The following is a 27,954-nucleotide window of genomic DNA, read 5'->3' as shown; positions in this document are numbered from 1 at the left end:
TGCATGCTTAGCTGACCCAGACTGTAAAAACACGGCAGTGCGTGGCGACCTGCTAAATATGAGCCTATTTTCGATTTCAGTTAAAATTTACAACTGAATGTTGAAGTAAAGGCAAATAGCGATTGTGGTAAATTGTGCGTAAATATTTCAGCTTTCAGAATTGACTTACTTTATATGTGCTCTGGACGAATCTAACGCGTATGCATCGGGATTGAACAAGAAGGAAGCTCTTTGTAAGCACTATACTGCAATCGGGTCCACATAGCTCTCGGGCTAAGGGTGACCAGCGGTCCCCGCGTATCAATATATATCAGCCACCCTTAGATCGAGGTCGAACAAAATATGCAAATGTTGTTCACGAAATCTCAATCCTCAGCTTGGTGCGTGCATTATCCTTGAAACAATACAATACACGTGTCATTTTCTTACCTTGAGGGTGTAAACCCTCTCTCCATTTTCATTCAAATAATACATGAGATACATCGTTGGGTTATTTTTGCAGGAAGAATGTCGCTGGCAAGATAAAACAAACGAGCCAAACACGTGTGAATTCTAACAACTTCCGGTTTGCGGTGCTGGCAAAACTGTAACTTATCAAACAGGATAAATAATAAACGACAACGGACTGTATCTCAATCTTAGTGGCGTATAAATTAAGTTTCATCAAAATCTTAAAATCATATAGCATTCAGCAGTTTGAACACAAAATTATTTGTAAAAAGCAGTGGTCCCATTGCATTACTTTTCTTCGCGATCGGGGTATTTTGTTTGTGATTTTGTACTCTTTTTTTTTTCTCAAGTCAAAATGTTGTGTTCTTCCTGTTCTTTGGTCTATTAGAATCATAAATTTATGCCTTTGAAAATTAGGTCATGTACTTTATGTTTTCAATGTTGTAAAGAAAAAACAAGTATCCTCAGTGAAAATGAAAAATAAGTTAAAACTATTCATCAAAATATATCCATCACGAATCCTTGCAATAAAGCTGGTTAAAAAATTTCATTGAAGCATCCAGATAACTTCTGCAACTTAAACTCCCTTGGTAGGGATTATAATTGCACAGTCTGTACAAATATCATGTAGCCTTGGGTATGAGTTATATCCGCTTTCTTGGGCACACTCGCCAAATCAGTCAAGCGACAAGTCCGTAATTTTCGATATATTCTCAGGTTTGTTTTCTGCTGGAACTTCAAGTAATATGGCGGCTGTTATGTCAGCGAAGCGTGGCTTGTTACTATGTGGTAAGGGAATCAAGGATTTTGTTCGTTTGAGTACCTAGACACTAAGATGTTTGAAACATATGGGTAACACAGAATGTACTTTGACTAACTGATCTCACCTGCTGTCTTTTGAGTTAACAATATCTGCAGTTTTTAGAATTAGTCTTGACAGAAAAAGAAGTTAGTGAGGCATATTCCTGTGAAGCTTGAAGGAATTCACGACGTGGGTCACACCAGGAATTCGAAATCGGGTCTTAGCAGCTCAAGTGATGCGCTCTACCAACAAAGCAAAGCTGAAAGTCTCCTGTCTACCACTAGTTAAAGTATTGTAAGGCTGCTCCCGTTATAGCATACGCGTCGCTCTTACATTAGCTTTACATCCCTGCCACCACTAACAAAATTTGACACAAATCACAGTCAACTCCACGGTCACTTGGGCCACAGTGATAAGGCAAAGATGATGTCAGAAAACACAAAGAATGTATTTCTACTTTGCACACATGCATTCTCTTATCGTAAGTATCAGTATGTACAACATGATTCAAACTAGTTCAGTTAAATTATTACCTGTCTCATAGTTGAATTCAGAATTGCTGTAGGCCCCTTCCGCGAGGCACTCCTGCGGGTGTAAAGCCATTCCCGAGATGAAATGTTGTTGATATCCACAGAAATATTCCCTTCTCCATCGTCTAAATAACTTTGGGCTGTCATAGCGAGTCAGATGTTTTTAAATCTCGGATCCACGCACCAAATGATATGCCTAACAACCAGCCTTAAATGCAAACTTTAATGATGATTTCATCAGTCATCATGGATGTAGAATAAAAAAGAAACAATTCGCCCAGTCATTCGAGTGAGAAAAAGTAATTCTAAAGGTTTCAGATCCAACTTGCATCTATCATGAGACACCTGCATTGTTTTCTGCCCGTGGGATCAGATACAATCCAGATTTTTGATGTACCCGATGCGTCGAGCATGCACACCGTGATTTTGAAGAGAGAAAAGACAACACTTCATCAGGTTTTCTGTATATAACTAGCCTGAAATTGACTAAAACTTGCAGGGCTGAACGAAAAAACACATCTCTTCCCAGTCTATACCAGAAATCAGCATGTGCCACTGTTTTTTTAGTGGATTTAATGACTATCTTCGTTCTGCAAAGACCTACCACATTTTTGAATTGATCATTTAAACGTTGAGGCAGGTGTATGCACTTGCGCATATATAAGTTATATCCTCCATTATAGGCTCCATTCGCCCAGTGCTCATGCACTAAGGGCGAGCACCGCCAGAGTTTTAATCCAACTTCTAGTATGCATGACGCCCCCATGCGGAACTCCCAAGAACAGGTATTTTTAATGGAGCCCATGCGTGAAACAATTGTATTGAATTCTGGTGAAAAAGATTTGTTTAAGTAGGCAAGTAGTGAGGCTAAACCTAAACAAGCCTATAGTGCATCTCACTAGCTCCAGATATCAAGCTTGTCTAGTGGTGGCATTGATGAAAAGCGAGCACAGAGAGCGGCACGTGTGTTGTAAAGAGAATGTTAGTGGGCGGCACGTGTGTTGTAAGGAGAATGTTAGTGGGCGGCACGTGTGTTGTAAGGAGAATGTTAGTGAGGTTATAGCGGTACACTCAACACTGCACTAAGCAACAGTACATTTACACTGCGATTGTGTCACAGTGAGCATGAATGTAACAGAGTAGCAGTGTGTTTGCTTGCAGTAATGGGAATACCAACTCAGTGGGTAACTCCTGCAATCAAGCTCCCCCAGTCATATTTTCATCCGTGAAAATGAGACTCTTCAGCGAGTAATTCAGATTGGCATTTCAGGAGTCTCACGGTTTTACACAGGTTTAGGTGAGACTCGTAGGGCTCTCGCTACTAAGGCAGGTAAAAAGTGTTTTTGTTGGAGGAGTTTTCTTGTGTGGCGCTAAGCAACTATTAAGTAAAATCAGAAGTTGATTACCTGGAAGTGTGCAATATCTCTATAGCTGGTCTCCACAGCACATTACACATATTACGTCATCTGTAGAAGCCCGTGCCAGCTGGTAGAGAAAGATAATCAATCTCTTGGGTGGAAACTGTAAACTGAATCATGGGAAATCTAATGGAAATGGCTCCTGCAAGAAGTGGGCACACCTTGAAACAGAAATACCATATTTATAAACTCTGATTTCGCTAATCATTGTTACTATGCTGTTAAGAACCGATTGACTATTTTTATATTTCCAAGCAACTCTAGAACAATTATTATCAAAGACGCTGTTGTCCTTTTACAAAACTCTCTGTTGTCTTAATTTTGTTCAAATCTACTTGCACCATGCATCAGCCGTTTCTCAAACATTTGCTGTGCAATAGAGAGAGAAATATACATGGCTGTGCAGATATGCACATAGTGTGTTTGAGATTGAAGAAAATAGGGAAGTTGCATACTTCTAGGTAATGAACTTCTGGTGAAATAAATAATGAATGTACATTATAATGTTATATGTTTCAGAAGTATTACAAAGACATCATCGTATCTTCAGACAAGGCTTCTCTGTAACAGCAGTTCCGTGGGTTGGGCAGAAATGGCGTGTATCGTGAGTTGTTTCCCACTCTTTTTGTCTTTAAACAGCAACGGTTTTACTTGTTTTATGGGCACGTGGACAGTAAATAACCAAAATTGGAATAAGAATAAAATTGCAAATCCACCTTTTTATTTCGTCCAGTCGTGCCCGGTTTTTTCTGATCAAGTTTTTCATGGCTTACTGATCACATAAATACACATATCTCTTTAACAGGAACAATTGCTGAGACAGCCCATATTTCCCATAACTTAACAGGAACAGTTGCTGAAACAGCCCATATTTCCCATAACTTAACAGGAACAATTGCTGAGACAGCCCATATTTCCCATAACTTAACAGGAACAGTTGCTGAGACAGCCCATATTTCCCATAACTTAACAGGAACAGTTGCTGAGACAGCCCATATTTTCCCTAACTTAACAGGACCAATTGCTGAGACAGCCCCTATTTCCCATAACTTAGCTGTTTATTGAGACTTTTTATGATATTTTTTAGATAGTGCCCCATTTAAATTGTGTTCAGATTCATGTCAGTGTCGTTCATGAATAAATTTACAAGTTTGTGAAAGCTGTTATTTATTCCTTTTCAGTTCTATCTGCTGAATAGGTATGGGTACTCTGCTATAGTATGTTTACTTAAAACTGCATAGTTTTGTGTATGCTACCATGAGATGTTAAGGTGTTTGCCTTTCAATCACTAGGGCCCATGCTCTCTGGCCGTACGTGGGAAAGTCTGTCAGCAGCCTGCGGATGGTCGTGGGTTTCCCCCGGGCTCTGCCCAGTTTCCACCCACCACAATGCTGGCCGCCGTCGTACAAGTGAAATATTCTTGAGTATGGCATAAAACACCCATTAAGTAAATAAATAAATAACTAGGGCCCATGATAAGGTGCATGCCTGTCAATCACTAGGGCACGAGATGTTAAGGTGCATGCCTGTCAATCACTAGGGCACGAGATGTTAAGGTGCTTGCCTTTCAATTGCTACGGCCCATGAGATGTTAAGGCGCATGCCTTTCAATGGCTAGGGCCCATGAGATGTTAAGGGGCATGCCTGTCAATCGCTAGGTCACATGTGATGTTAAGGGGTTTGCCTTTTATTCGCTAGGTCATATGTGATGTTGAAGGGTTTGCCTTCAAATGTGGGTTCATTTCCAGTAGGTGACAGAGAATTTTCTGGATTGCCCTGCTTTCATTGTTATGGTTGCGATATGCGAGAGAAGTGATCTAATCCCCATGTCAGGTCACAACGCTTTCTTTATCGGAAGATAACCTACATTTTTACTGAGATCATAATGCTGAAGAACAGAAATATCCAACCTGTTAACCGCTGTGTCTGTAAGGACGGTCTTATCTGAATGGACATGCCTGTAACATGAATCATTTCAGTGTGATGTTTTGGTTACTGCAGACAAGGCATGTCTGGGGATGGAAACAGATACGGACCTCTCACTGATTTGCCAGACTTTTCTTATCTTGGTGAGTACTTGTATGGTTCTGTACTAATTCTGTACTTTAGGAGTTCTTCAGGTTGTTTGTGTTAGATGTTGTTTTGCGAATTGGCCTGACAGTTATTGATTTGAAACCATTTGGGTTGATGGCTTATATACAAATGGGTGATCCAGCAAGACCAAGTTATATAATTTGAGCACACCTTTGAGTACCATAATTTGATTTTTTTATATTATTATTTGATTGCTGTTTTACATCTTACCCAAGAATGTTGCATTTATACAACTGTGGCTGGCATTATGCAAGAGAAAACCAAGCAGAGCCCGGGGAGAGCCATGACCATCCACAGGTTGCTGCAGACCTTCCTCAGCTTGTAAAAAACTAAACTTTAGAGTAAATAAAGTACTATTGAATCACTCGTTTCTAAGATAAAAATAATTAAAATACATGTAGATGTAAACAGTACTTTTAAATTCCTCCTTTTTTTTACATATCCTTTTGGGCTTTTTGTCTTATTTTCTCTATTTATACCATGCTGATTAGGGTGACAAAGGCCCTCCCCTTCCCATCTCAAACCATTGCTCCCAGGTTTCTATGTTCCACCTACCTTGCCATCACTTGTTGTCTCTGGGGGCTTTGATGACAGTAATGCGACTTCTGTGGCCGTTGATGTAGTCAAGGGCTTGTTGAGCACTACTTGTGTTTACCAATATTACATGTATTGTACCATGTATGGACGAGCAAGTCTGTATGTCACATGTGGGAAAGATTGTCAGTAAGTGGTGGTTATCCCCAAATGTCCTCAATTCATAACACTGGTCACCATCGCGGAGGTAAAAACTTCCCTTCCACGAACCCGCTTTCCAAAAGTAGAAATTACTGTAATGACTAAGTGGATATCATCTGGTCTAAGACTGTGAAATGGACTTTGTTTTGGTTTTTCTTGCATTTAGCATAGGGGACAGATCAAGATATGATTGCATGGGGTTAGTATACTGTATTGGGTAGTCATGGGTCGACGTGACACGCATTGTGTCTTTGGCATGGTTTTCCACTGAAGCAGCACTATAGTAAATACACACTTGACTGTCAGCCAGCTAGAAGAATGCAGCATTGTGCTATGTCCGAAATAAAGGCTGGATGTAATGTTTCCAGCATAACTCAGGGCAACAAGCAAAGAACATTTAAAATTCCCATACAAAGTGATTCAACAGATGGCATTCCTGTCCTGTGTTAGAGAATACACAGACTGTCCTGTGTTAGAGAATACACAGACTGTCCTGTGTTAGAGAATACACAGACTGTCCTGTGTTAGAGAATACACAGACTGTCCTGTATTAGAGAATACACAGACCGGCCTGTGTTAGAGAAAACACAGACTGTCCTGTGTTAGAGAATACACAGACCGGCCTGTGTTAGAGAATACACAGACTGTCCTGTGTTAGAGAATACACAGACTGTCCTGTATTAGAGAATACACAGACTGTCTTGTGTCATTTATTGAGTTGGTGTTTGATTAATGCCATTCTCAAGCATGTCAAGAAGTGCAGAGAGCAATTCACCTAACTTCTACAAGCTACAAACCTTCCCACATGTTCTACAGATGTGCACACCAAATTGGTGGGAATGAGTGGTCTTCAACAAACGTTAGACAGCACAGACAGCCCCATGCACATGGTCAACCGCTTGTTGTCACCACAGCCCCATGCACATGGTCAACTGCTTGTTGTCACCACAGCCACATGCACATGATCAACTGCTTGTTATCACCACAGCCCCATGCACATGGTCAACTGCTTGTTATCACCACAGCCACATGCACATGGTCAACCTCTTATTGTCACCACAGCCCCATGCACTTGGTCAACTGCTTGTTATCACCACAGCCACATGCACATGGTCAACCGCTTGTTATCACCACAGCCACATGCACATGGTCAACCGCTTGTTGTCACCACAGCCCCATGCACTTGGTCAACTGCTTGTTATCACCACAGCCACATGCACTTGGTCAACTGCTTGTTATCACCACAGCCACATGCACATGGTCAACCTCTTATTGTCACCACAGCCCCATGCACTTGGTCAACTGCTTGTTATCACCACAGCCCCATGCACTTGGTCAACTGCTTGTTATCACCACAGCCACATGCACATGGTCAACTGCTTGTTGTCACCACAGCCACATGCACATGGTCAACCGCTTGTTGTCACCACAGCCCCATGCACTTGGTCAACTGCTTGTTATCACCACAGCCACATGCACATGGTCAACTGCTTGTTGTCACCACAGCCACATGCACATGGTCAACCTCTTATTGTCACCACAGCATCATGCACATGATCAACTGCTTGTTGTCACCACAGCCCCTTGAACATGGTAAACTACTTGTTGTCAGTACAGCCCCATGAACATGGTCAACCGCTTGTTGTCACCTCAGCCCCATGAACATGGTCAACTGCTTGATGTCAAGACAGCCCCATGAACATGGTCAACTGCTTATTTTCACCAAAGCCCCATGAACATGGTTAACCGCTTGTTGCCTCCGCAGCCCCATGCACATGGTGAACCGCTTATTGTCAAGACAGTCCCATGCACATGGTCAACTGCTTATTGTTACCAAAGCCCCATGAACATGGTAAAGCTCTTATTGTCACCATAGCCCCATGAACATGGTCAGCCACTTATTGTCAGCAAAGCCCCATGCACATGGTCAACCGCTTGTTGTCACCACAGCCCCATGCACATGGTCAACTGCTTGTTGTCACCACAGCCACATGCACATGGTCAACTGCTTGTTATCACCACAGCCCCATGCACATGGTCAACCGCTTGTTATCACCACAGCCCCATGCACATGGTCAACCGCTTGTTATCACCACAGCCACATGCACATGGTCAACTGCTTGTTGTCACCACAGCCACATGCACATGGTCAACCTCTTATTGTCACCACAGCATCATGCACATGGTTAACTGCTTGTTATCACCACAGCCACATGCACATGGTCAACCTCTTATTGTCACCACAGCATCATGCACATGATCAACTGCTTGTTATCACCACAGCCCCATGAACATGGTGAACTGCTTGTTGCCACCACAGCCCCTTGAACATGGTAAAGCTCTTATTGTCAGTACAGCCCCATGAACATGGTCAGCCACTTATTGTCACCACAGCCCCTTGAACATGGTCAACTGCTTGTTGTCACCACAGCCCCTTGAACATGGTCAACTGCTTGTTGTCACCACAGCCCCTTGAACATGGTAAAGCTCTTATTGTCAGTACAGCCCCATGAACATGGTCAACCGCTTGTTGTCACAACAGCCCCATGAACATGGTGAACTGCTTGATGTCAAGACAGCCCCATGAACATGGTCAACTGCTTATTTTCACCAAAGCCCCATGAACATGGTTAACCGCTTGTTGCCTCCGCAGCCCCATGCACATGGTGAACCGCTTATTGTCAAGACAGTCCCATGCACATGGTCAACTGCTTATTGTTACCAAAGCCCCATGAACATGGTAAAGCTCTTATTGTCACCATAGCCCCATGAACATGGTCAGCCACTTATTGTCAGCAAAGCCCCATGCACATGGTCAACCGCTTGTTGTCACCACAGCCACATGCACATGGTCAACCTCTTGTTGTCACCACAGCATCATGCACATGGTTAACCACTTGTTGTCACCACAGCCCCTTGCACATGATCAACTGCTTGTTGTCACCACAGCCCTATGCACATAGTCAACCACTTATTGTCGCCACAGCTCCATGAACATGGTCTTCTAATTTTGGGGGGCAGATATTGGTAGTGTTGAAAGTAGAATATTAAATTTCTTTACCAGCCATATGGAAAAGTAAAGATATGAGTATATTGTTCATTAGATGGCCTAAGCATGCGAGAAAAAAGAAACTCAATTTTCCTGCTACAATTACATATATATTGGCTAAATGAGCAGTCCAGGTGTTCCAAAAAATAAAAGAAATAGGGTACCTGGCTCAGCAGTTCAGACATTTAATCTCTGTCATCAGCAACACAAAGTTTGTATTCTGTCAAAGGGTCATGACTGTTGTCCCCTGCGCTGCCATGTTTAAAGTGAAATGAATATATATAGTAATGGTATGGCTCTAATTAACAGATGGAAGACCAGCACCATTAGCAAAGGGGCAGATCAGAAGAGAGAAAGAGAAACTGGAAACAGCGGTAAAGAGTAACCATTCAATCTGTATGAAATGACTGATCTCTCTTGATCTTTGTACAGTGCTTTAGGCTCATTAGAGAACATAATTGTTGGATCTCTTGCTGTTTAAAAGTTGGTGAGAGAAATATGATTTTCCCAGCTCAACCAGATGCCATGATTCAGACAGTAGTCACAGGTATATGCCTGTCTTGACATGCCAACAATACTGTGCGGCTTAACAACATCCGTTCAGAAGCAGACATGTTGTCATCACGACATCTGTTGTAAAGCAGACATGTTGTCATGATGACATCTGTTCTAAAGCAGACACGTTGTCATCATGATATCTGTTCTAAAGCAGACATATTTATCATGTGGTGACATGGTTTATCTCTTGTTAATGCCCGTAATGTATGTACAACATTATACTGAGAGACAGAAGGGAACAGATTCACTCCATAGCTTAGCAATATGGTACAGTATTTTGTTTACCGACCCATTTTTTTTTCTCAGGCGCACGTCATGAAACTGATTGAAGAAGTGGATTTCGCAAAGGCGAGGCATGAAAAGAAACTGAAAGATAAGGAAAGAGACAAGACAAAGATGATTGAATCCAGATTGAAAGCAAAAGTTGATGAATTTGGAAAAGCTGTCACATCAAAACCTGACCATAAGTAGCAAATGGAGAACAGAAACTTTGCTTAGCTTTGTATAGTTATAAGTTTTTTTTTAAAGCCTTTGGTGGTTGAATTTTGGGCTAAAACTCCAGTCCAGAAACAAGACTAATATAATGTCTGGTTGATTTAGGCGGATACTAATTCCTCCGATGGTTATGTTTGTGACAAATGTCATAACTGTAGACTTTCATATGCCAGATGGTTATGTTTGTGACAAATGTCATAACTGTAGTATGTATAAGGAAACATTTTTATGGTTATGTTCTGGGTATGTATAGCAAACATTGAATTTGATGACTGAATCAAGTGTCTTGTGAATTAGCTAGCCTCTTTAAATATAATGCTGTTTCACATGGAAGGATTAACTTGTGGTTTTTTCATACCAATTCAGGTTGAATTAAAGTTACGAGTGTAATTATACTGTGCCTTGTGTCCGTAATTTAAAAGTTAGAAAATGTTAAATGATATGATGTCAAATATGTGATAAACAGGTCAGTGTTAAAAGACAGACTGACAGACTTATTTATAGAGCTGTTTGTCGCAGGTTTTTTAAAAAGTTTAACATTCTTAATTTGCCATTAATAATTTGTCTTGGAAGATGACTGGCCACTGACCAGTACAGTTCCATGTTTGAATCTTGCATCTACAGGTCTGCCTGCAGCTTTAAGTTACCTGCCAAGGTACATAGTGGTTTGCACTCATCAGATAAGTTAAATGGATTTGAGATGATCATTGAACTGAATGGCATGGCCTTTTGGATTGATTGGTTAATTGATTGATGTTTCACTGTGGAATGCTAGAATAAACCACTGACTTTTGGCAGGTACCAGATAAACCTCTCGACTTAACTTCTTGATAGCAGAAACGGTGAGACCTGTATTCAAACATACAACCTGATTGGTTAGTGGCCTGATGGAGGTGGCGTCTGAACACTTTAGTCATCTGCAGCCTGATTGGTTAGTGGCCTGATGGAGGTGGCGTCTGAGCACTTTAATCATCTGCCGCCTGATTGGTTAGTGGCCTGATGGAGCTAGCACCTGAGCGCTTTAGTCATCTGCAACCTGATTGGTTAGTGGCCTGATGGAGGTGGCGTCTGAACGCTTTAACCATCTGCAGCCTGATTGGTTTGTGGCCTGATGGAGGTGGCGTCTTAGCGCTTTAACCATCTGCAGCCTGATTGGTTAGTGGCCTGATGGAGGTGGCGTCTGAGCGCTTTAACGATCTGCAGCCTGATTGGTTAGTGGCCTGATGGAGCTAGCACCTGAGCGCTTTAACCACCTGCAGCCTGATTGGTTAGTGGCCTGATGGAGGTGGCGTCTGAACACTTTAGTCATCTGCAGCCTGATTGGTTTGTGGCCTGATGGAGGTGGCGTCTGAGCACTTTAATCATCTGCCCCCTGATTGGTTAGTGGCCTGATGGAGGTGGCGTCTGAGCGCTTTAGTCATCTGCAACCTGATTGGTTAGTGGCCTGATGGAGGTGGCGTCTGAACGCTTTAGTCATCTGCAGCCTGATTGGTTAGTGGCCTGATGGAGGTGGCGTCTGAGGGCTTTAACTATCTGCAGCCTGATTGGTTAGTGGCCTGATGAAGGTGGCGTCTGAGCGCTTTAGTCATCTGCAGCCTGATTGGTTCGTGGCCTGATGGAGGTGGCGTCTGAGCACTTTAGTCATCTGCAACCTGATTGGTTAGTGGCCTGATGGAGGTGGCGTCTGAGCGCTTTAGTCATCTGCAGCCTGATTGGTTAGTGGCCTGATGGAGGTGGCGTCTTAGCGCTTTAACGATCTGCAGCCTGATTGGTTGGTGGCCTGATGGAGGGGGCGTCTGAGCGCTTAAATCATCTGCAGCCTGATTGGTTGGTGGACAGATGGAGGTAGCATCTGAGGGCTTTAACGATCTGCAGCCTGATTGGTTAGTGGCCTGATGGAGCTAGCACCTGAGCGCTTTAACCACCTGCAACCTGATTGGTTAGTGGCCTGATGGAGGTAGCATCTGAGCGCTTTAACCATCTGCAGCCTGATTGGTTGGTGGACAGATGGAGGTAGCATCTGAGCACTTTAACGATCTGCAGCCTGATTGGTTAGTGGCCTGATGGAGCTAGCACCTGAGCGCTTTAACCATCTGCAGCCTGATTGGTTAGTGGCCTGATGGAGGTAGTATCTGAGCACTTTAACCATCTGCAGCCTGATTGGTTAGTGGACTGATGGAGGTAGCATCTGAGTGCTTTAGTCATCTGCAACCTGAGTGGTTAGTGGCCTGATGGAGGTAGCATCTGAGGGCTTTAACCATCTGCAGCCTGATTGGTTGGTGGCCTGATGAAGGTAGTATCTGAGCACTTTAACCATCTGCAGCCTGATTGGTTAGTGGCCTGATGGAGGTAGCATCTGAGGGCTTTAACCATCTGCAGCCTGATTGGTTAGTGGCCTGATGGAGGTAGCATCTGAGTGCTTTAACCATCTGCAGCCTGATTGGTTTGTGGCCTGATGGAGGTAGCACCTGAGAGCTTTAACCATCTGCAGCCTGATTGGTTAGTGGCCTGATGGAGTTAGCATCTGAGGGCTTTAACCATCTGCAGCCTGAGTGGTTAGTGGCCTGATGGAGGTAGCATCAGTGCTTTAACCATCTGCAGCCTGAGTGGTTGGTGGCCTGATGGAGTTAGCATCTGAGCACTTTAACCATCTGCAGCCTGATTGGTTAGTGGCCTGATGGAGGTAGCATCTGAGGGCTTTAACCATCTGCAGCCTGATTGATTAGTGGCCTGATGGAGGTAGCATCTGAGCACTTTAACCATCTGCAGCCTGACTGGGTTGTGGCCTGATGAAGGTAGCATCTGAGCGCTTTAACCATCTGCAGCCTGATTGGTTAGTGGCCTGATGGAGGTAGCATCTGAGCACTTTAACCATCTGCAGCCTGATTGGTTTGTGGCCTGATGGAGGTGGCGTCTGAGCGCTTTAATCATCTGCAGCCTGATTGGTTAGTGGCCTGATGGAGGTAGCATCTGAGTGCTTTAACCATCTGCAGCCTGAGTGGTTAGTGGCCTGATGGAGGTAGCATCTGAGCACTTTAACTATATGCGGCTTGATTGGTTAGTGGCCTGATGAAGGTAGCATCTGAGCACTTTAATCATCTGCAGCCTGATTGGTTTGTGGCCTGATGGAGGTAGCATTTGAGAGCTTTAACCATCTGCAGCCTGATCGGTTGCCTGATGGAGGTGGCATCTGAGCACTTTAACTATCTGATCCAGTGAGGTCTCCGTATTTTCAACCTGTCTGTTTATAACTTCGAGGAGTTTAAAGAGAAAGAGTCCAGGAAGCTATGACTGGGTGCAGTGTCATGAATGATGTCTTTGGTGTCGTGAATGGTGTGTTCAGCACTATACATATGCTTAAGTCATGCCTTTCGTTTATTTATTTATTTATTTGATTGGCGTTTTACACCATACATAAGAATGTCATGCCTTCGGGACTTTCTTCAACATGATCATGTGCTATCAGACACCATACCAATGCCTGAAATGAGACTGAAAGCAGACTGAAACGAAACACGGAGGGACTAGTCATTTGTAAACTTAAGATAATTAACCTTGACAAGGCCTACATGTGCTCTAGCTAGCTACCATCCGAGTTTTTGAAACTGTCAGGAATGCGGAAGTAAGGTTTGCAATTCTGGTCCTCAGTTCAGTCATGTGAAACGCCTAATTACTGCATTTGACATAAGATTTATTCCAAGCCTGTGTTGCATATTTTATTGGATTCTGAGAGTTATATTGGTCAAAGTGTTTTGAGGTTTTGAAGGTAGAGTGATATCCTACTAGAGAAATGTAAGTTTTAGCACCAAAATTTATATTTTTATGACCTCTATTAAAGTACTCTTTTAGGGGATGAATTACAATTGACCAAGTACTGGCGGAAAACGTGTGAGTATGCTTTGAGTAGGCTGCCATGCCTGGTGTCTGCAGCGTAACATTCCAGTGAGGCAACAATTATAACATCGATGAGACAAGAAAAAATAGAAACTCGATTATGACCATTCGCTGTTACCTAGTCGGCAGAAACGGGCAAGAGTGATTTTATTCTTAGACTAGAAAACCTCTTTCGAGAGAAGTGGTTGGCCCTGAAAAGAGCCTTTGGAAAGATGATAGTGGTTCCATGAATGAACCATGCGAAGAAGATGGCTTCTTTCAACAACAGGTGTGCCCCTGAATGTGGGCCAGAGGACTGACAGTGTTGTCCGAGTCTTCGTACAGAGAAGTTACGTCGTTCTGGTCGTCGGACATCATCTCCACCTCAGAGTCGGAGTCAGAGTCATTCTCAGAGTCGGAGTTCTCCACGTCTGACATCACTTCCGCTAGCTCCAGACTGCTGACGTCATCAGTGTGTCGGGTTACCATGGTATCGCCCATCCTCATCAACGCCCGAAGGTCCGTGATTTGGTCGGCTTTGTTAGCGGCGTAGTCGTAATACATGTTGCGTACGCCTTCGATAACGGCGATCTTTAGTCTCAAACTGTAGCGGAACGTCCGCCTGCCTTCCCGATTGGCACAGTCGTATCGTACGCTCATCTCGTCCAGGCGACGGTTTAACTGAACGATTTGCTGGCAGGCTGTCCTGAACTGCTTCTCGAAGGACTCCAGTTCGTACACCATGTTCTCGTAGTCGGTATTCATCTTGAGGGGGGTTTAGGCTTGAAACAAGCAATGACAACTTTGAAGAATCGGAAAACGTTCTCGTAGTGAAATAGACTGGAGTGTCGTGTTTTGTTTTCAGTAAAGTCTGTATTGTACTTAAGCCAAGAGCTATATTCCGACAAAGCTCAGTCCAAAGTTTATGTCAGATGACTTACTCAGATATAGGCACAGGTTTCCACGTTGTTCTACCTTGACAGAGGAAGAACAATGATATGACTATTTTGGAAAGAGCTGTGCGTTTTATATCCTCTGCCCACCAAAACCAGCGGTAAACCAACACGGAGTCTCCCCGTGTGGCGCGTGCTGGGCCGTCTGTGTTACCGGCTGTCTTCAAACCGGCCACTCAGGGCAACATTGAAGGGTTAATCAACTTGTACAAACCGTGGTGGTTTCTACAGCTGTCTGTAGTCAGTGGGAGGTTGTGTCTTATCCTGCCCCACCCTTCCTCAGACGATACCCACCCCCAGCCTACTCGGAGCTTTCTCCAGAACGAAAGTCTGGAAGAAGGACCCCCTACCCCATCCCCCTCTCAGGTAACTACTAATAACTGGCTGCCTCCCCTTCAGTTTCAAACTCCCACCCTCACAGACAAAACGCCACATGACGTAAAGAAGCTTTTTACAGCTTGACAGGTTGTGGTCTCAATACATGCCGTTATCGCGTGAATTATCCTGCAGTCCGGGGCTTTAATGTCGTCTGACAGGGTGTCTCTCAGAAGGATAGGCCGCATAGAAAACTGCACAGACCACTTAATTTGTCTGTGAATTTTTCCAAATGTCAGTCACATTAATGTTCAACGCACTGATTATCCAATTCTAGACGGCCTGCAATAAGTCGGTCGCGTGTAGCACTTTCCCGACAACTTTTACGGCTTACTGCGTAGATGAATACGAATGGCTACCGAGCGATTATACCGATGTATAAATTGTATTAAGACACCATCATACTGACGTTTTCTACACGTTTTTAAACGATGTTCACAAGTTTTATATGTATATATTTGTGTATATATGTACCAGTACCGTACATGTACCATTATTTATATTATCTTTTTCAGGATTCGGCTGAAGACAGTTTATTTGTTTGATCTTTTTTCTGGAACTTTCATTCTTTTTTTCTGGGATTCCCAATATAGGTTAACATTCTGCTAAAATCCAGGTTGCAGGCTTATGGGAAACTGTGAGGTAATTTCGTGTGCGCTTGCCTACATGCAGCTTCACAATGACCTCCAAGCGAGATGTAATCCGGTATAACCGACAGATGCCAGCGTGTTAGTTTGCATAGTTGAAGGGTAATAGTCGGTACCTTTGTAGTGCGATGTTTATAAAATTGATACAATCTTCACGAGGAGGTAGGCAAACATTCATGACTGAAGCAAAAACCAAGTATGTATAGAAAACGGAGGGGGGAGTATAGTTACAGTTTACAAAATACAAACTGACATATACCGTTTCACATTTTAGCTGTTTCTGGTAATACAGTGGCCTGGTTAAAACGTTCCCACGTTTCCATGCAAGCCTGCACGTGGTTGTCTATTTCACTCGTGATATATTAGCAGACGACAGTTGTCCAGTCTGTAGATACAAATGCACTTGTTTTAGCCTCCAGAGACGGTGAGTTGTCTTCATTTGCAGATGGCCTGTATGTTGTTGTAAGATAAATTACTATAGGGATCTCTCTGATGTCGGGGTGTGTTCTTTCTTAACATCTTACCGAAAAATTTTTTTGGAGGTTGTTACGACGGCTGAGTAATGTGGTGTATTTCTTGTTAGACTTTTTTTTCTTAAATGTTGCCATTAGTGGACAGCCTTTCATGGCGGTTTATTGGCCATGGAATGTTGCTGTTGGTATCCATTTTGTCTAAGCAGTTCAGTTAAGGGGCAGTCTGTTGACTGGAGGAGCGGCCTCTTAATTGCGTCCTATGGGCCTATTAAGAATTCCTGACAAACGTGTGTGTTTGAAGAGATTATAAGACGATGCATGCATTTGTTTATTTGCTTGTTTAAAAGAAATATTTATGACGGTTAGGCATTCGGATTTCTTTCATACATTTCTCATGGAGACTAACTTCCAAAGTTAGCTTGTATGCTTTTGGGAAGTGTGGAATGATTTCATGAGAAGTTACCTGTAAGTCGCATGTCTGCAAGCCACATGGAAGCCATTGTGACGACAGAAGGCGTAGTGCTTAACACTGCGTGAGTTTACAGAAACACCCACATGCTCCTTCGAAGTGCAATTATTTTCCCTTTTCGTCGTTAATACCGTCTTCATGGAAAGGTTAGGCTAGTCCCAAATAATGCATGGAGAAAACAAAAAACGACTTCAAAATTTCAGTTTACAAAATTCAAACTGACGCACATGTTTAATCTTCTTTCTATCATCTAATATTGTCTTAAAATTACAACCGTCCATGTGAAGGTCTTGTATGTGTATGTTAAATGTGATGGGAGAACAGAATTTGAGCAGTTCTGTACCAGTGACATTTAATAGATAACAATTAACATCACTGCATATTTTTTACCTAATTCTGCTCAAGCCATGGTGCTGAGGAGCGTGTAATTTCCTACTTTTTAAGTATTTACATTGAGCAGTTGGAATAAAACACCAACTGGGGTGAATTGACAAGAGGCCGTACTTCACTGGTTACATGTGATCATTTGCCAACTATCAGACTGTGGTCGACTCTGTGCTGTTCGTCTTAAATTATTTTCAGTCTACGTGACGTATTAACACACGACAGTTTTCCAGAGTCTGTAGATCTATATACAAAAGCACTTCTCTTTACCTCCTGACACAGCGAGTTGTTTTCATAGCGTATGTTGTTCTAACAGAAATTACTCTATGTTTTTCTAATGGAAATTACTGTAGGGATTTGTCAGATGTCACTTGCATGCTTTGTTAACATATTTCTGGAAAACCTTTTTGAAGGTTGTTACGAAGGATGGGTAAGGTAATTAATATTCCGCTTCGTCTAATAATGTCACTTGTGGAAAGTCTCTCGGGTCATTGATCTGTCTTCTGATGATGGCAGCAGAATGTTTTGTTGTTATTAGGGCGTTTGTGGCAGGCGTATTTGTGTGAAATCAACGGAAAGTGCTTTTAGCAACAAAATGGCAGCCAAGAGACCTACCACTGTGGTTTTGATTTGCTACCGACCAATACCTTTTGGGTGCAAGGCAGATTCTCAGACTGATTGTCAGGTAGACAGGTAAGCACTGCGACCAATCATGATAAACGCGTATTTGGCCTGAAAGTCTTGGTCCTTTGCAAATTTCACATAGTCTTTGCTGCAGGTGGATAGCAATGGTAACTATCCTTGATGTAAGATTGAGTATTGCCCACTGGGTGTCTATTGTAAGAGGGGTCATAAGCCGGGCAGAGGCCCTTGGCTGGTAAGGGCATACAGTGGGTAATATACACAAACCTACATCAAAGATGGCTACCTTTGCAAACCATCTACTGGCTTGTGTGGTGTAATTATTAGGTGTGAACAGGCAACTCCTTGAAATAATACCAAAGTAGTCAGGGAAAGGCACACCTGTGATACACTTTAGCATGAACACTATAATGGGTGATATCTTATAAGGGGTGGCGACATACATTGTACTTGACCTTACATGTCATCATGACAAAGTTACTCATTTTGTCTGGTCCTTTGAGTCTTTAAGATCAGGCATACGGTGTGTTGTGGTATAAAATGATACCACGGCAGTTGCGGCCCGGTGATATACCGCAGCACACCCCAGCAGACTTGATAAATACGCTAACAGAGCACTAAAAATAGATAAATGAGGGTATGGTGGGGGTATTTCGCTGAAGCCCGACAGTTGTCCAGAGTCTGTAGATGTCCATATAAATCCACTTTTTTCGTGCATGATATGTTGAGCTGTTTTCTTAATATATATTACAAAGTTTTGTTTAAAAGGGATGCAAAAATGATATTTTTTAGTATGTCCGTTAGTATAACAGTTATAGCTTCTCAGCCTCTCGGGTCATTGGGCGCCTTTTCTAATTGTCTTCAAAATTCACATCAGTAGAAAATGACTTCCCATGTAACTCCATGCTACAAGTCGTGATAACACAAAAACACTTGAGCGTCAGAGAAGTAATGTTGGCAGGGTTTATTGGTTTTTTCGTGCATACGTGTATCATCTATACAATTAATGTAAATATGACAGTCCCAGATACACGACAGCCGTATTATATCTCCCCAAAACGTTCAGAACAAGTGACATGTTTTCATACACCTATATTCTTTGGTTTGTTTTGTTCTTGTTTTATCTCTTCCATCGATGTGTAACAGACTTTCTCTGGCGTGTAGTTCGTCCACATTCCAGGAAAACTGCAGCCACAATGCTGTCATTCATTGTTCATAAGTCTTATCTCTCGTTATATTCAGTTTTATTGTGTACGGTTTTCAGTTAATTGTAGGTCGCCTTTTGCATAATATTTATTAAATGTAAATCCTGGTTGGATCTGTTCTTTGCTGTGCCAAAATCTGCTTCAGGAATTTGTCCGATGGCAACAGTGCGCTTTCTTACCTTGCAAAAATAATTTGTCAACTTTTTACAAAGTACAGAAAATTAGCGTAATATAACCTATTTGTTTAAAATGTCATTTTGGGAAAGTCACTCTTAGTGTGGAGTTATTGTAACTGTTCAAGTGAATGCCTTAATAGTAGCAAATTACAAGCCTCTCCAAGCGTACTTAGGAAGGTCTGACAGTAACCTGCGGATGGTCGTTGATGTCCCCCGGGCCTGTTCGGTTTCGTGCCACCATAATGGTGTTGTCATCATATTTAATAAACAACCACATTAAAACAGTGCCCATTTCAGACATAGACAAGCGTGCGTACACTGTGGAATCTGCAGAGACCAATGTGACATCTGGGTTTATCAAAACAATTTTACCATTTCATGCATTATCATGTCAATAATACTAATTTTCTCTGTGTATGCATAAGAAGTTAGGTGTTGATTGCTTCTAGTCATCTTTGTTTTCCTGACAGAGAGTCTGGCTGAAGCATAGACATGTTGTCGCTGCTCAATTCACATTGAGGATGTTTGTGAGATGTCAAAGGTATATGCAGCTATCTGAAAAACCTTTTGAGATATGTTTACAAATGATGAAAAATATTTAGTTCACGAGTATACTGGGCCTTTATGTTTATGCTACAGGTGGATGGTATCCATGACAGACATTCATGCCAGACAAAAACGGTATAGGAAAGCGACAATGAAGTTAACGTTTGACATACAAACTTTTACTGTTGTCATGGTTACTTCTTCACGGAAGAAGTTCTCTAGTGTTTATTCCTCAGACTTAGTTTTGACTCCCTTATAATAAGTTGTGCTCAATACGCTCGAGATCTGCATGTTGTGGGTGCTTAGTTCCCGGTGGGGATGGTAAGATGTCAAAGGAAAATATGCTTTCTTAACACCTTTCTGAAAAAATGTTTCAAGGTGTTTTTTTTTTCAAAAGATGACTTTCACCCAGATCAACATTGGAACACAATGTGTTTGTTGTAATCAATGATAGATCTGTCTGTCTAAACACTGTGATTCAGCGAATGTCACTCAGATGGAGCACAATATGTTTGTTGTAATCAATGATAGATCTGTCTGTCTAAACACTGTGATTCAGCGAATGTCACTCAGATGGAGCACAATGTGGTTGTTGCAATCAATAATAGATCTGTCTGTCTAAACACTGTGATTCAGCGAATGTCACTCAGATGGAGCACAATATGTTTGTTGCAATCAATAATAGATCTGTCTGTCTAAACACTGTGATTCAGCGAATGTCACTCAGATGGAGGACAATATGTTTGTTGTAATCAATAACAGATCTGTCTGTCTAAACACTGTGATTCAGCGAATGTCACTCAGATGGAGCACAATGTGTTTGTTGTGATCAATGATAGATCTGTCTGTCTAAACACTGTGATTCAGCGAATGTCACTCAGATGGAGCACAATGTGTTTGTTGCAATCAATAATAGATCTGTTTGTCTAAACACTGGGATTCAGCGAATGTCACTCAGATGGAGCACAATATGTTTGTTGCAATCAATAATAGATCTGTCTGTCTAAACACTGTGATTCAGCGAATGTCACTCAGATGGAGCACACTATGTTTGTTGTAATCAATAACAGATCTGTCTGTCTAAACACTGTGATTCAGCGAATGTCACTCAGATGGAGCACACTATGTTTGTTGTAATCAATAACAGATCTGTCTGTCTAAACACTGTGATTCAGCGAATGTCACTCAGATGGAGCACACTATGTTTGTTGTAATCAATAACAGATCTGTCTGTCTAAACACTGTGATTCAGCGAATGTCACTCAGATGGAGCACACTATGTTTGTTGTAATCAATGATATATGACGTATATTTGTGAGAAGTCTGTGAAAATATTTGTAGAAGCAGAATAGCCACCGGAAGAACTCACCCATTGGTTTCGATTTGCCACAGATGGACATCGTCTAGCGTCTGGGTGGCCCAGTCCGCCCTGATTATCAGGTAGACGGGTAAACGCAGCGGGTGGTCACCAAAGAGCCTGATTAGACAACATTAGTCCGCCTTTTAATTTCTTGGGATAGAGTTGTTTCAGACGTATGTGGATTTGATAAAGATAATCTCAAAATTTTCCGTGCAACTAGTCTCAAAAATGATTGTTCAGCAGACTTTCAGTCTGCTTACACATGTTGTGAGGTTCAGTGGGATATTTCCTTCAGCAAGCTTTCAATCTGCTTACACATGTTGTGGTGTTCAGTAGGATATTTCGTTCAGCAAACTTTCAATCTGCTTACACATGTTGTGGTGTTCAGTGGGATATTTCGTTTAGCAAACTTTCAGTCTGCTTACACATGTTGTGGTGTTCAGTGGGATATTTCATTCAGCAAACTTTCAATCTGCTTACACATGTTGTGGTGTTCAGTGGGATATATCATTCAACACACTTTCAATCTGCTTACACATGTGGTGATGTTCAGTAGGATATTTTGTTCAACACATTTTTTAATCGGCTAACACATATTGTGGTGTTCAGTGGGATATTTCGGTCAACACACGTTCAATCTGCTTACACATGTTGTGGTGTTTAGTGGGATATTTCGTTCAGCAATCTTTCAATCTGCTTACACATGTGGTGTTCAGTGGGATACTTCGTTCAACACACTTTCAATCTGCTTACACATGTGGTGTTCAGTGGGATATTTCGTTCAGCAATGTTTCAATCTGCTTACACATGTGGTGTTCAATTGGATATTTCGTTCAGCAATCTTTCAATCTGCTTACACATGTGGTGTTCAGTGCGATATTTCGTTCAACACACGTTCAATCTGCTTACATATGTTGTGGTGTTCAGTAGGATAATTTGTTCAACACACGTTCAATCTGCTTACACATGATGTGGTGTTCAGTAGGATATTTTGTTCAAAACTCTTTCAAGCTGCTTAGACATGGGGTGTTCAGTAAGACAATTTGTTCAACACACTTTCAATCTGCTTACAAATGTTGTGGTGTTCAGTAGGATAATTTGTTCCACACACTTTCAAGCTGCTTACACATGTTGTGGTGTTTAGTAGGATATTTTGTTCAAAACTCGTTCAAGCTGCCTACACATGTGGTGTTTAGTAGGATATTTTGTTCAACACACTTTCAAGCTGCTTACACATGTTGTGGTGTTCAGTAGGATAATTTGTTCAACACACTTTCAAGCTGCTTACACATGTTGTGGTGTTCAGTAGGATAATTTGTTCAACACACTTTCAAGCTGCTTACACATGTGGTGCTCAGTAAGACAATTTGTTCAACACACTTTTATGCTGCTTACACATGTTATGGTGTTCAGTAGGATACTTTGTTCAAAGGACTTTCAGTCTGCTTACAGGTGTTGTTCAGGCCTATTTCCTGACATGATGTCACGGTATATGGTCATGTGTGCAGGACGGGTGGCAAAAACACCTTTTGTGATCCTGTTATATATATATATATTTTCAGAACAACGCATCTGTAAAATGTACACGTATGCTGTCTAAACATCCTTCTGACAACTCTTTTTTGAAGTGACGAACAAGGGGTTAATTCATTCGTCAGTAGACCTGATGAACATTGTGATCTAAGGAAAAATACTGCTTGGCCTCAGAGTACTCCTCTGTAAACGAGCTGGGCATATGTCGGATATATGGTTAGGAGATTCGTGGCAAATGTATGTTTGTCAGTTCAGAAAGTAGGTGTCACTTGTGCAGGTGACAGCATGAAGATCTTTCCTGTTCTGATTTCACTGGACGTGCATGTACATCCCGCCTAGTAGTACAGCGCACTGGTATAATTTGGTTGCATTTTATACAAATAAAATATATAAACTACAACTTGTATGGAGAAAGGAGAATTTGAACTAAATGAAATTATCTTTAACGATCAGCTCGGTATCATCAGGTCATGGTCTCTCTCGCTAAACCTTATAATGTTAAAATGCCTCACAAAGTACAGTACCAATAACGCGCACTTACTTAGCCGAAGTTTGACGGTGGCCGTTTAATTTGGAGAGCATGCGTTTTGACCTGAGCCCTGATGCAGGATACACCGAGGATTTCTTTTTATCTTTGCCCTGTTTTTTTTTTTTCAGCATATTGAACAAATAATGTATGATGGAATGTACGTTGCAATGAGATCTTCTGGTTACAGATATAGATTGTAGAGTGTATAATAGGAAAGTCTTTATCTGAGCCCTATAGAGTAAGCCATATACGGGCCTTAGACTTTACACCCTAAAATACACAGAATTACACTCGTGCTAACAGGGTTCTTATTCCGTAGCAGGTGACTTCGGCTACATTCGGCGCAAGTGAAAAACGCGCATAAAAATGCATTACAAACGACGAAAACAGCTCATATTCTTATAGTTTCGCCATTCCTGGTGCGACTATGTGTAGTTACGTCAGTTATTAGTGAATTTTAAGTAACGGCATTTTGACTGAAGTGGCACTTTAAACGGATGCACAATCGGTTTTGATTGGCTGGTGTGAGAGATAGGCGAGTCCAGGCCGTGTCTAAGCTGAATGGTAGGTACATGTATGGGCGATTTATCAAAGCCTTACCAAAGCTGGCGGGATTAACCCAGGAAAACCTGTTTCCACTGTCCGCCAATTACCTTCAGTACGCTCTTGCTGCATCTGCCGTCACTGAAGTGTCATGAAGAAGGCGCCAAGCCGCAAACCTCCGCTCAGTTGCAAACTTTGTCATGCCGCAGCGAAATGTACAAATGGCCGCTTTGTGAGTTCCTACAAAGCAGCAATACTTGCTGGGCACTAATACAGCGTCACAGAAAAAATATGCATTTGTGTATTGTGTGAAAATCGACCGTTGATGGAATTCCTGAATACGATTTAGCCTAACATATTCCACTTAGTTATGCACAAAATTTCCTCCAAATATGTGCATAACTTTTTACGTATAGATGCTGACTGACAGACAGACAGACAGACAGACAGACACCTGCAAAAACACAACTTAAGGGAGAACAATTTATATTCTTGGAGATTTACCAGAAAACATACAGCTTTGTCGGCGAGAAAGCTGTCAGATATCACACAACTTTGTTGACAGTTTCTACTTTTACGCGACGTCGTATGGTATATAAAATCGCCAACAGGCTAGCTAGGGCAACATAACTTACTGACATGCAAATGAGTACCACGGCATATTCCGGAAGTCCTGTGTCCTCTGATGGGTTATCACACAGCGCATGTGCCACAAAGTCAACGAATGATAGGTTCGCGTACTGCTGCGGGCTATCGCATGTCACCCCCTTAAGTTTTGTGTTCGTGGCGTCTTTCACGAATTCTTGAAGCCAGAAAATTTGACAGTCACAGCGCCATGGATTTCCCCAAAGAGTCAGTTCTGGTTTATCCTTTACCAAAACGTGACGCGCGTCCGGTGGTAGAGTCACTAGAAAATTGTCATGTAAGTACAGAGCGCGAAATACTGAGTATTGTTGGCGATGGAAAAAGCTAGGCTCAATTTCGTGAATTTTGTTATTGCTCACATCAAGGTCGACAACTCTGTTAGCGTACGTTATATCGCCGGTAAGATTCACAAGCATATTGCCCGAAAAGTTTAAATAATATTGTAAATTCTTATCGTTACACCTCGGCAGCTGAGCTGGGAACACTGTCATATCACCATCTTGACATTCCACGTGCAAGGCTGTGCCCATAAATCCTAAGCTACAGAAACAAGATGGCGGACATTTCGTTGATATGTCCGAGCAGGGTGTCGTCGTCGCGATTGTGGTGTTATTTATCCCAGAGGCACCAGTAAACTTTCTATTAATTGTAAATTTTAAGGCGACCATGACAAAAAGCAAGCCATTCAATTGAAGCATGTCCTTAGGCGGTTATTTGAATGACGTAACTGTCTGTTGACGTCATTGCGTATAAAGCAAATTGACATGCCACATCGGCTTTCTCATATATTGTCAGTACAGAACAAACTTCCAAGTGCGTTTTTCTGAGTTGATGATCCTTTCTTGGAGTTTTCTGATGATATCTATACTGCCTCTACTGATAGCTGCTTGACACATTTCCCTACAAAATCAGAAAATAAATACAAATCCATAATAAATTGTACTGGTGCACAGAACATTTAAATACTGTTAAACTAAGCATTTATCTTACAGTCTAATTAATTGTTCATAACACTCCAGAACAATTATTTGTCTGTCTCGTTCTGGCTGCTTTTGTCATGAAATGACAAATTTTATGAGGATCCAGGCCATTGTAAATGCATATCAGATATCTGATACAGCCTATATTAAAGTTACCTAAAGCCGGAACCTGTCAACTCTATTGCACACACCCACTGATAATTCTGTTTGATAATCCTTATCAATTACAGGAATTAATTATGCAACACGGAAAATGTTTCAAGTTGACAGTAATAACAACGTGATGCAAAAAGTAGTATAATCAGATACGCGCTGTTATCCCCGTCGATACAGGCAGATCATATCTATGATATCAATGTCCTTATAAAACATCATCTTCCCTGATTAGAAGTTGAAGTCACAATCAGAATAATAGATTCATACTACAAATACTGACGCAAGGATTCCTTTGAGCAAGGCCGTTTGTGGCAAGGTCTGACAGCAACCTGAGGATGGTAGTTACTTTTCCCCGGGCGGTTTTCTGCCACCATCATTCTGGACGCCGTCGTATAAGTTAAATACTCCTGAGTACGACATCAAACACCAATCAGATAAATGAAGTGCGCAGTAGTAAATAGGTCGTCTTTACGTCTGGGTTTGACCAGTCCAATACAGGATCACGACTTCTTTTCAAACAAAATTATGGAGTATATAACCGAACGCTATTGACGGAAACTACATATACGGGAAGGTAAGATGGAGGTGTAAAATTTTAGGGTAACGGGGTGATTTTCCTTACTGTTTATATAGCAAATTTGTCCGGGCCCAAACTTTGGGGCAGTGCCATGCCTTACCACCACAGACAGCTGGCACTGTTTATATCAACCTAGCAGGACTATCACAGACAGCTGGCACTGTTTGTAACAACCTAGCAGGACTAGCATAGACAGCTGGCACTGTTTACATCAACCTAGCAGGACCACCACAGACAGCTGGCACTGTTTACATCAACCTAGCAGGACCACCACAGACAGCTGGCACTGTTTACATCAACCTAGCAGAACCACCACAGACAGCTGGCACTGTATCAACCTAGCAGGAGCACCACAGACAGCTGGCACTGTTTACATCAACCTGGCAGGACCAGCACTTTGTGAGCTGTTTCTGATAAATGTGAAGTCACGGAATTTGGTCACCTTGGTAACCTCCGGGGAATATCCAAATCAGGCAAAATTCTGATATCTTTTTACCATGTGCAACAGTGCAGAAATTTACAGTGTGGCAGTTTTATCTAATCAGTGTTAGCACTTTTCAATTCGGAGATTTGAAAAATTTTGGATCCAATGTGACGAATTGCGCAGGTGTAACTTAAATTAGGACTGACCATTTTTAGGATGCCTTGAAGCGCATGCGTCACTTTCTATTTTCGCTTTATATCACCGTCACCACTAGCAAAATTTGCATAGAAACAACGCCCAGATCACTGGGATCACGGTGATGGGGTAGGAATTGATGTCTGAAAACACAAAAACTCTGTCCACACCTTTGTTCCTAACAATACTTTATAAACATGCAGTCTCTTTGTATAAAGTATGCACAACATAATTCTGAACAAAGCGAGCGTAGAATGCCGCACATGCGCTGTAATGAGTGTGATGGCACTGTTTCCACACGTGATTATATGGTGACCATAACCCTCATAAGGTAGCGGTGTATAATTTACTAGGAATTGACCTATTTGGGTATCCTGGATGTAGCTATTTCCCTTAACGTATTATATCGATTCATGCGTTTTTAGCGCCCATTTTGCCCTTCCCAGGCCGGTGTTATATTGTTGGTTTTTCTACTGCATTACGTGACGAAAGCAGGAGTATAAGTCACTAAATCAATACGTCTATGTGCTAAATAAATAGATGATCTAATTTAACCCACCTTTTTCATGTCGATGACCCTGTGGATCGAGCGCTTTGCAAAGAGCTTTCTGCATGTACGCGTTATGCAGTTACTATTTCGGCAAACATTTGAGATGTGGATGACTGATGAAGACCAGGTAAGACCATGTGATACGTGCTACATTCTACCCTTGTTGCTCATCTCCTATGTAAATGATGAGATTTGTTTCCAAAATTATAACATGTCCACATTCTATCCATGCATTTGCCTTATTCCAGTCATGCCATGATGCTTTCGGAAGCATTGACAGACCTACATTTTAAGAAGCAGTATCAAGAGGTTTATCAAATCACAATTATTATTTCGAATTTCTAACTCGAGTTACTTTGAACACGACTAAAATATTATCTTTTTTATAATACACTCCTGGCATCCTATTTACAATTAATCCGCCTGCTATACACTTACCACAGAGGCCGTCTACGCTCGTATGTAGCGTGAAGCGCGTCAGCTGTTGTTGATTTTCCTCGAATCACAGCGCTTCTTGACTATCTGAAAGGAGAGTCTGCCCTGTGTTGATGCATCTGTACTCATGGGTACGCATGTCAAAATATCCAA

The 27,954-nt window shown here is 42.0% G+C and overlaps 2 protein-coding genes across 2 annotated transcripts in view; one reads left to right on the top strand and one right to left on the bottom strand.

Moving 5' to 3' along the window:
- LOC135479882 (DNA polymerase alpha catalytic subunit-like) overlaps window positions 1-27,954 on the bottom strand; it is a 338,179-nt gene that overhangs the window by 182,623 nt on the left and 127,602 nt on the right. The gene's annotated exons all lie outside the window — the stretch shown is intronic.
- On the top strand, window positions 1,192-10,524 carry LOC135479316 (large ribosomal subunit protein mL52-like). The gene is made up of 5 exons (XM_064759138.1): window positions 1,192-1,239; window positions 3,720-3,804; window positions 5,202-5,269; window positions 9,388-9,452; window positions 9,943-10,524. The coding sequence occupies exons 1-5, from the start codon at window positions 1,197-1,199 to the stop codon at window positions 10,105-10,107; spliced, it is 426 nt and encodes a 141-aa protein (XP_064615208.1). The 5' UTR covers window positions 1,192-1,196; the 3' UTR covers window positions 10,108-10,524.

This window comes from Liolophura sinensis, chromosome 12 (genome assembly GCF_032854445.1).
Source record: "Liolophura sinensis isolate JHLJ2023 chromosome 12, CUHK_Ljap_v2, whole genome shotgun sequence".
In the NCBI taxonomy this organism is placed as follows: domain Eukaryota; kingdom Metazoa; phylum Mollusca; class Polyplacophora; order Chitonida; family Chitonidae; genus Liolophura; species Liolophura sinensis.
The sequence above is the reverse complement of the archived record's forward strand: the minus strand, read 5'-3'. Positions and strand labels throughout refer to the sequence as shown.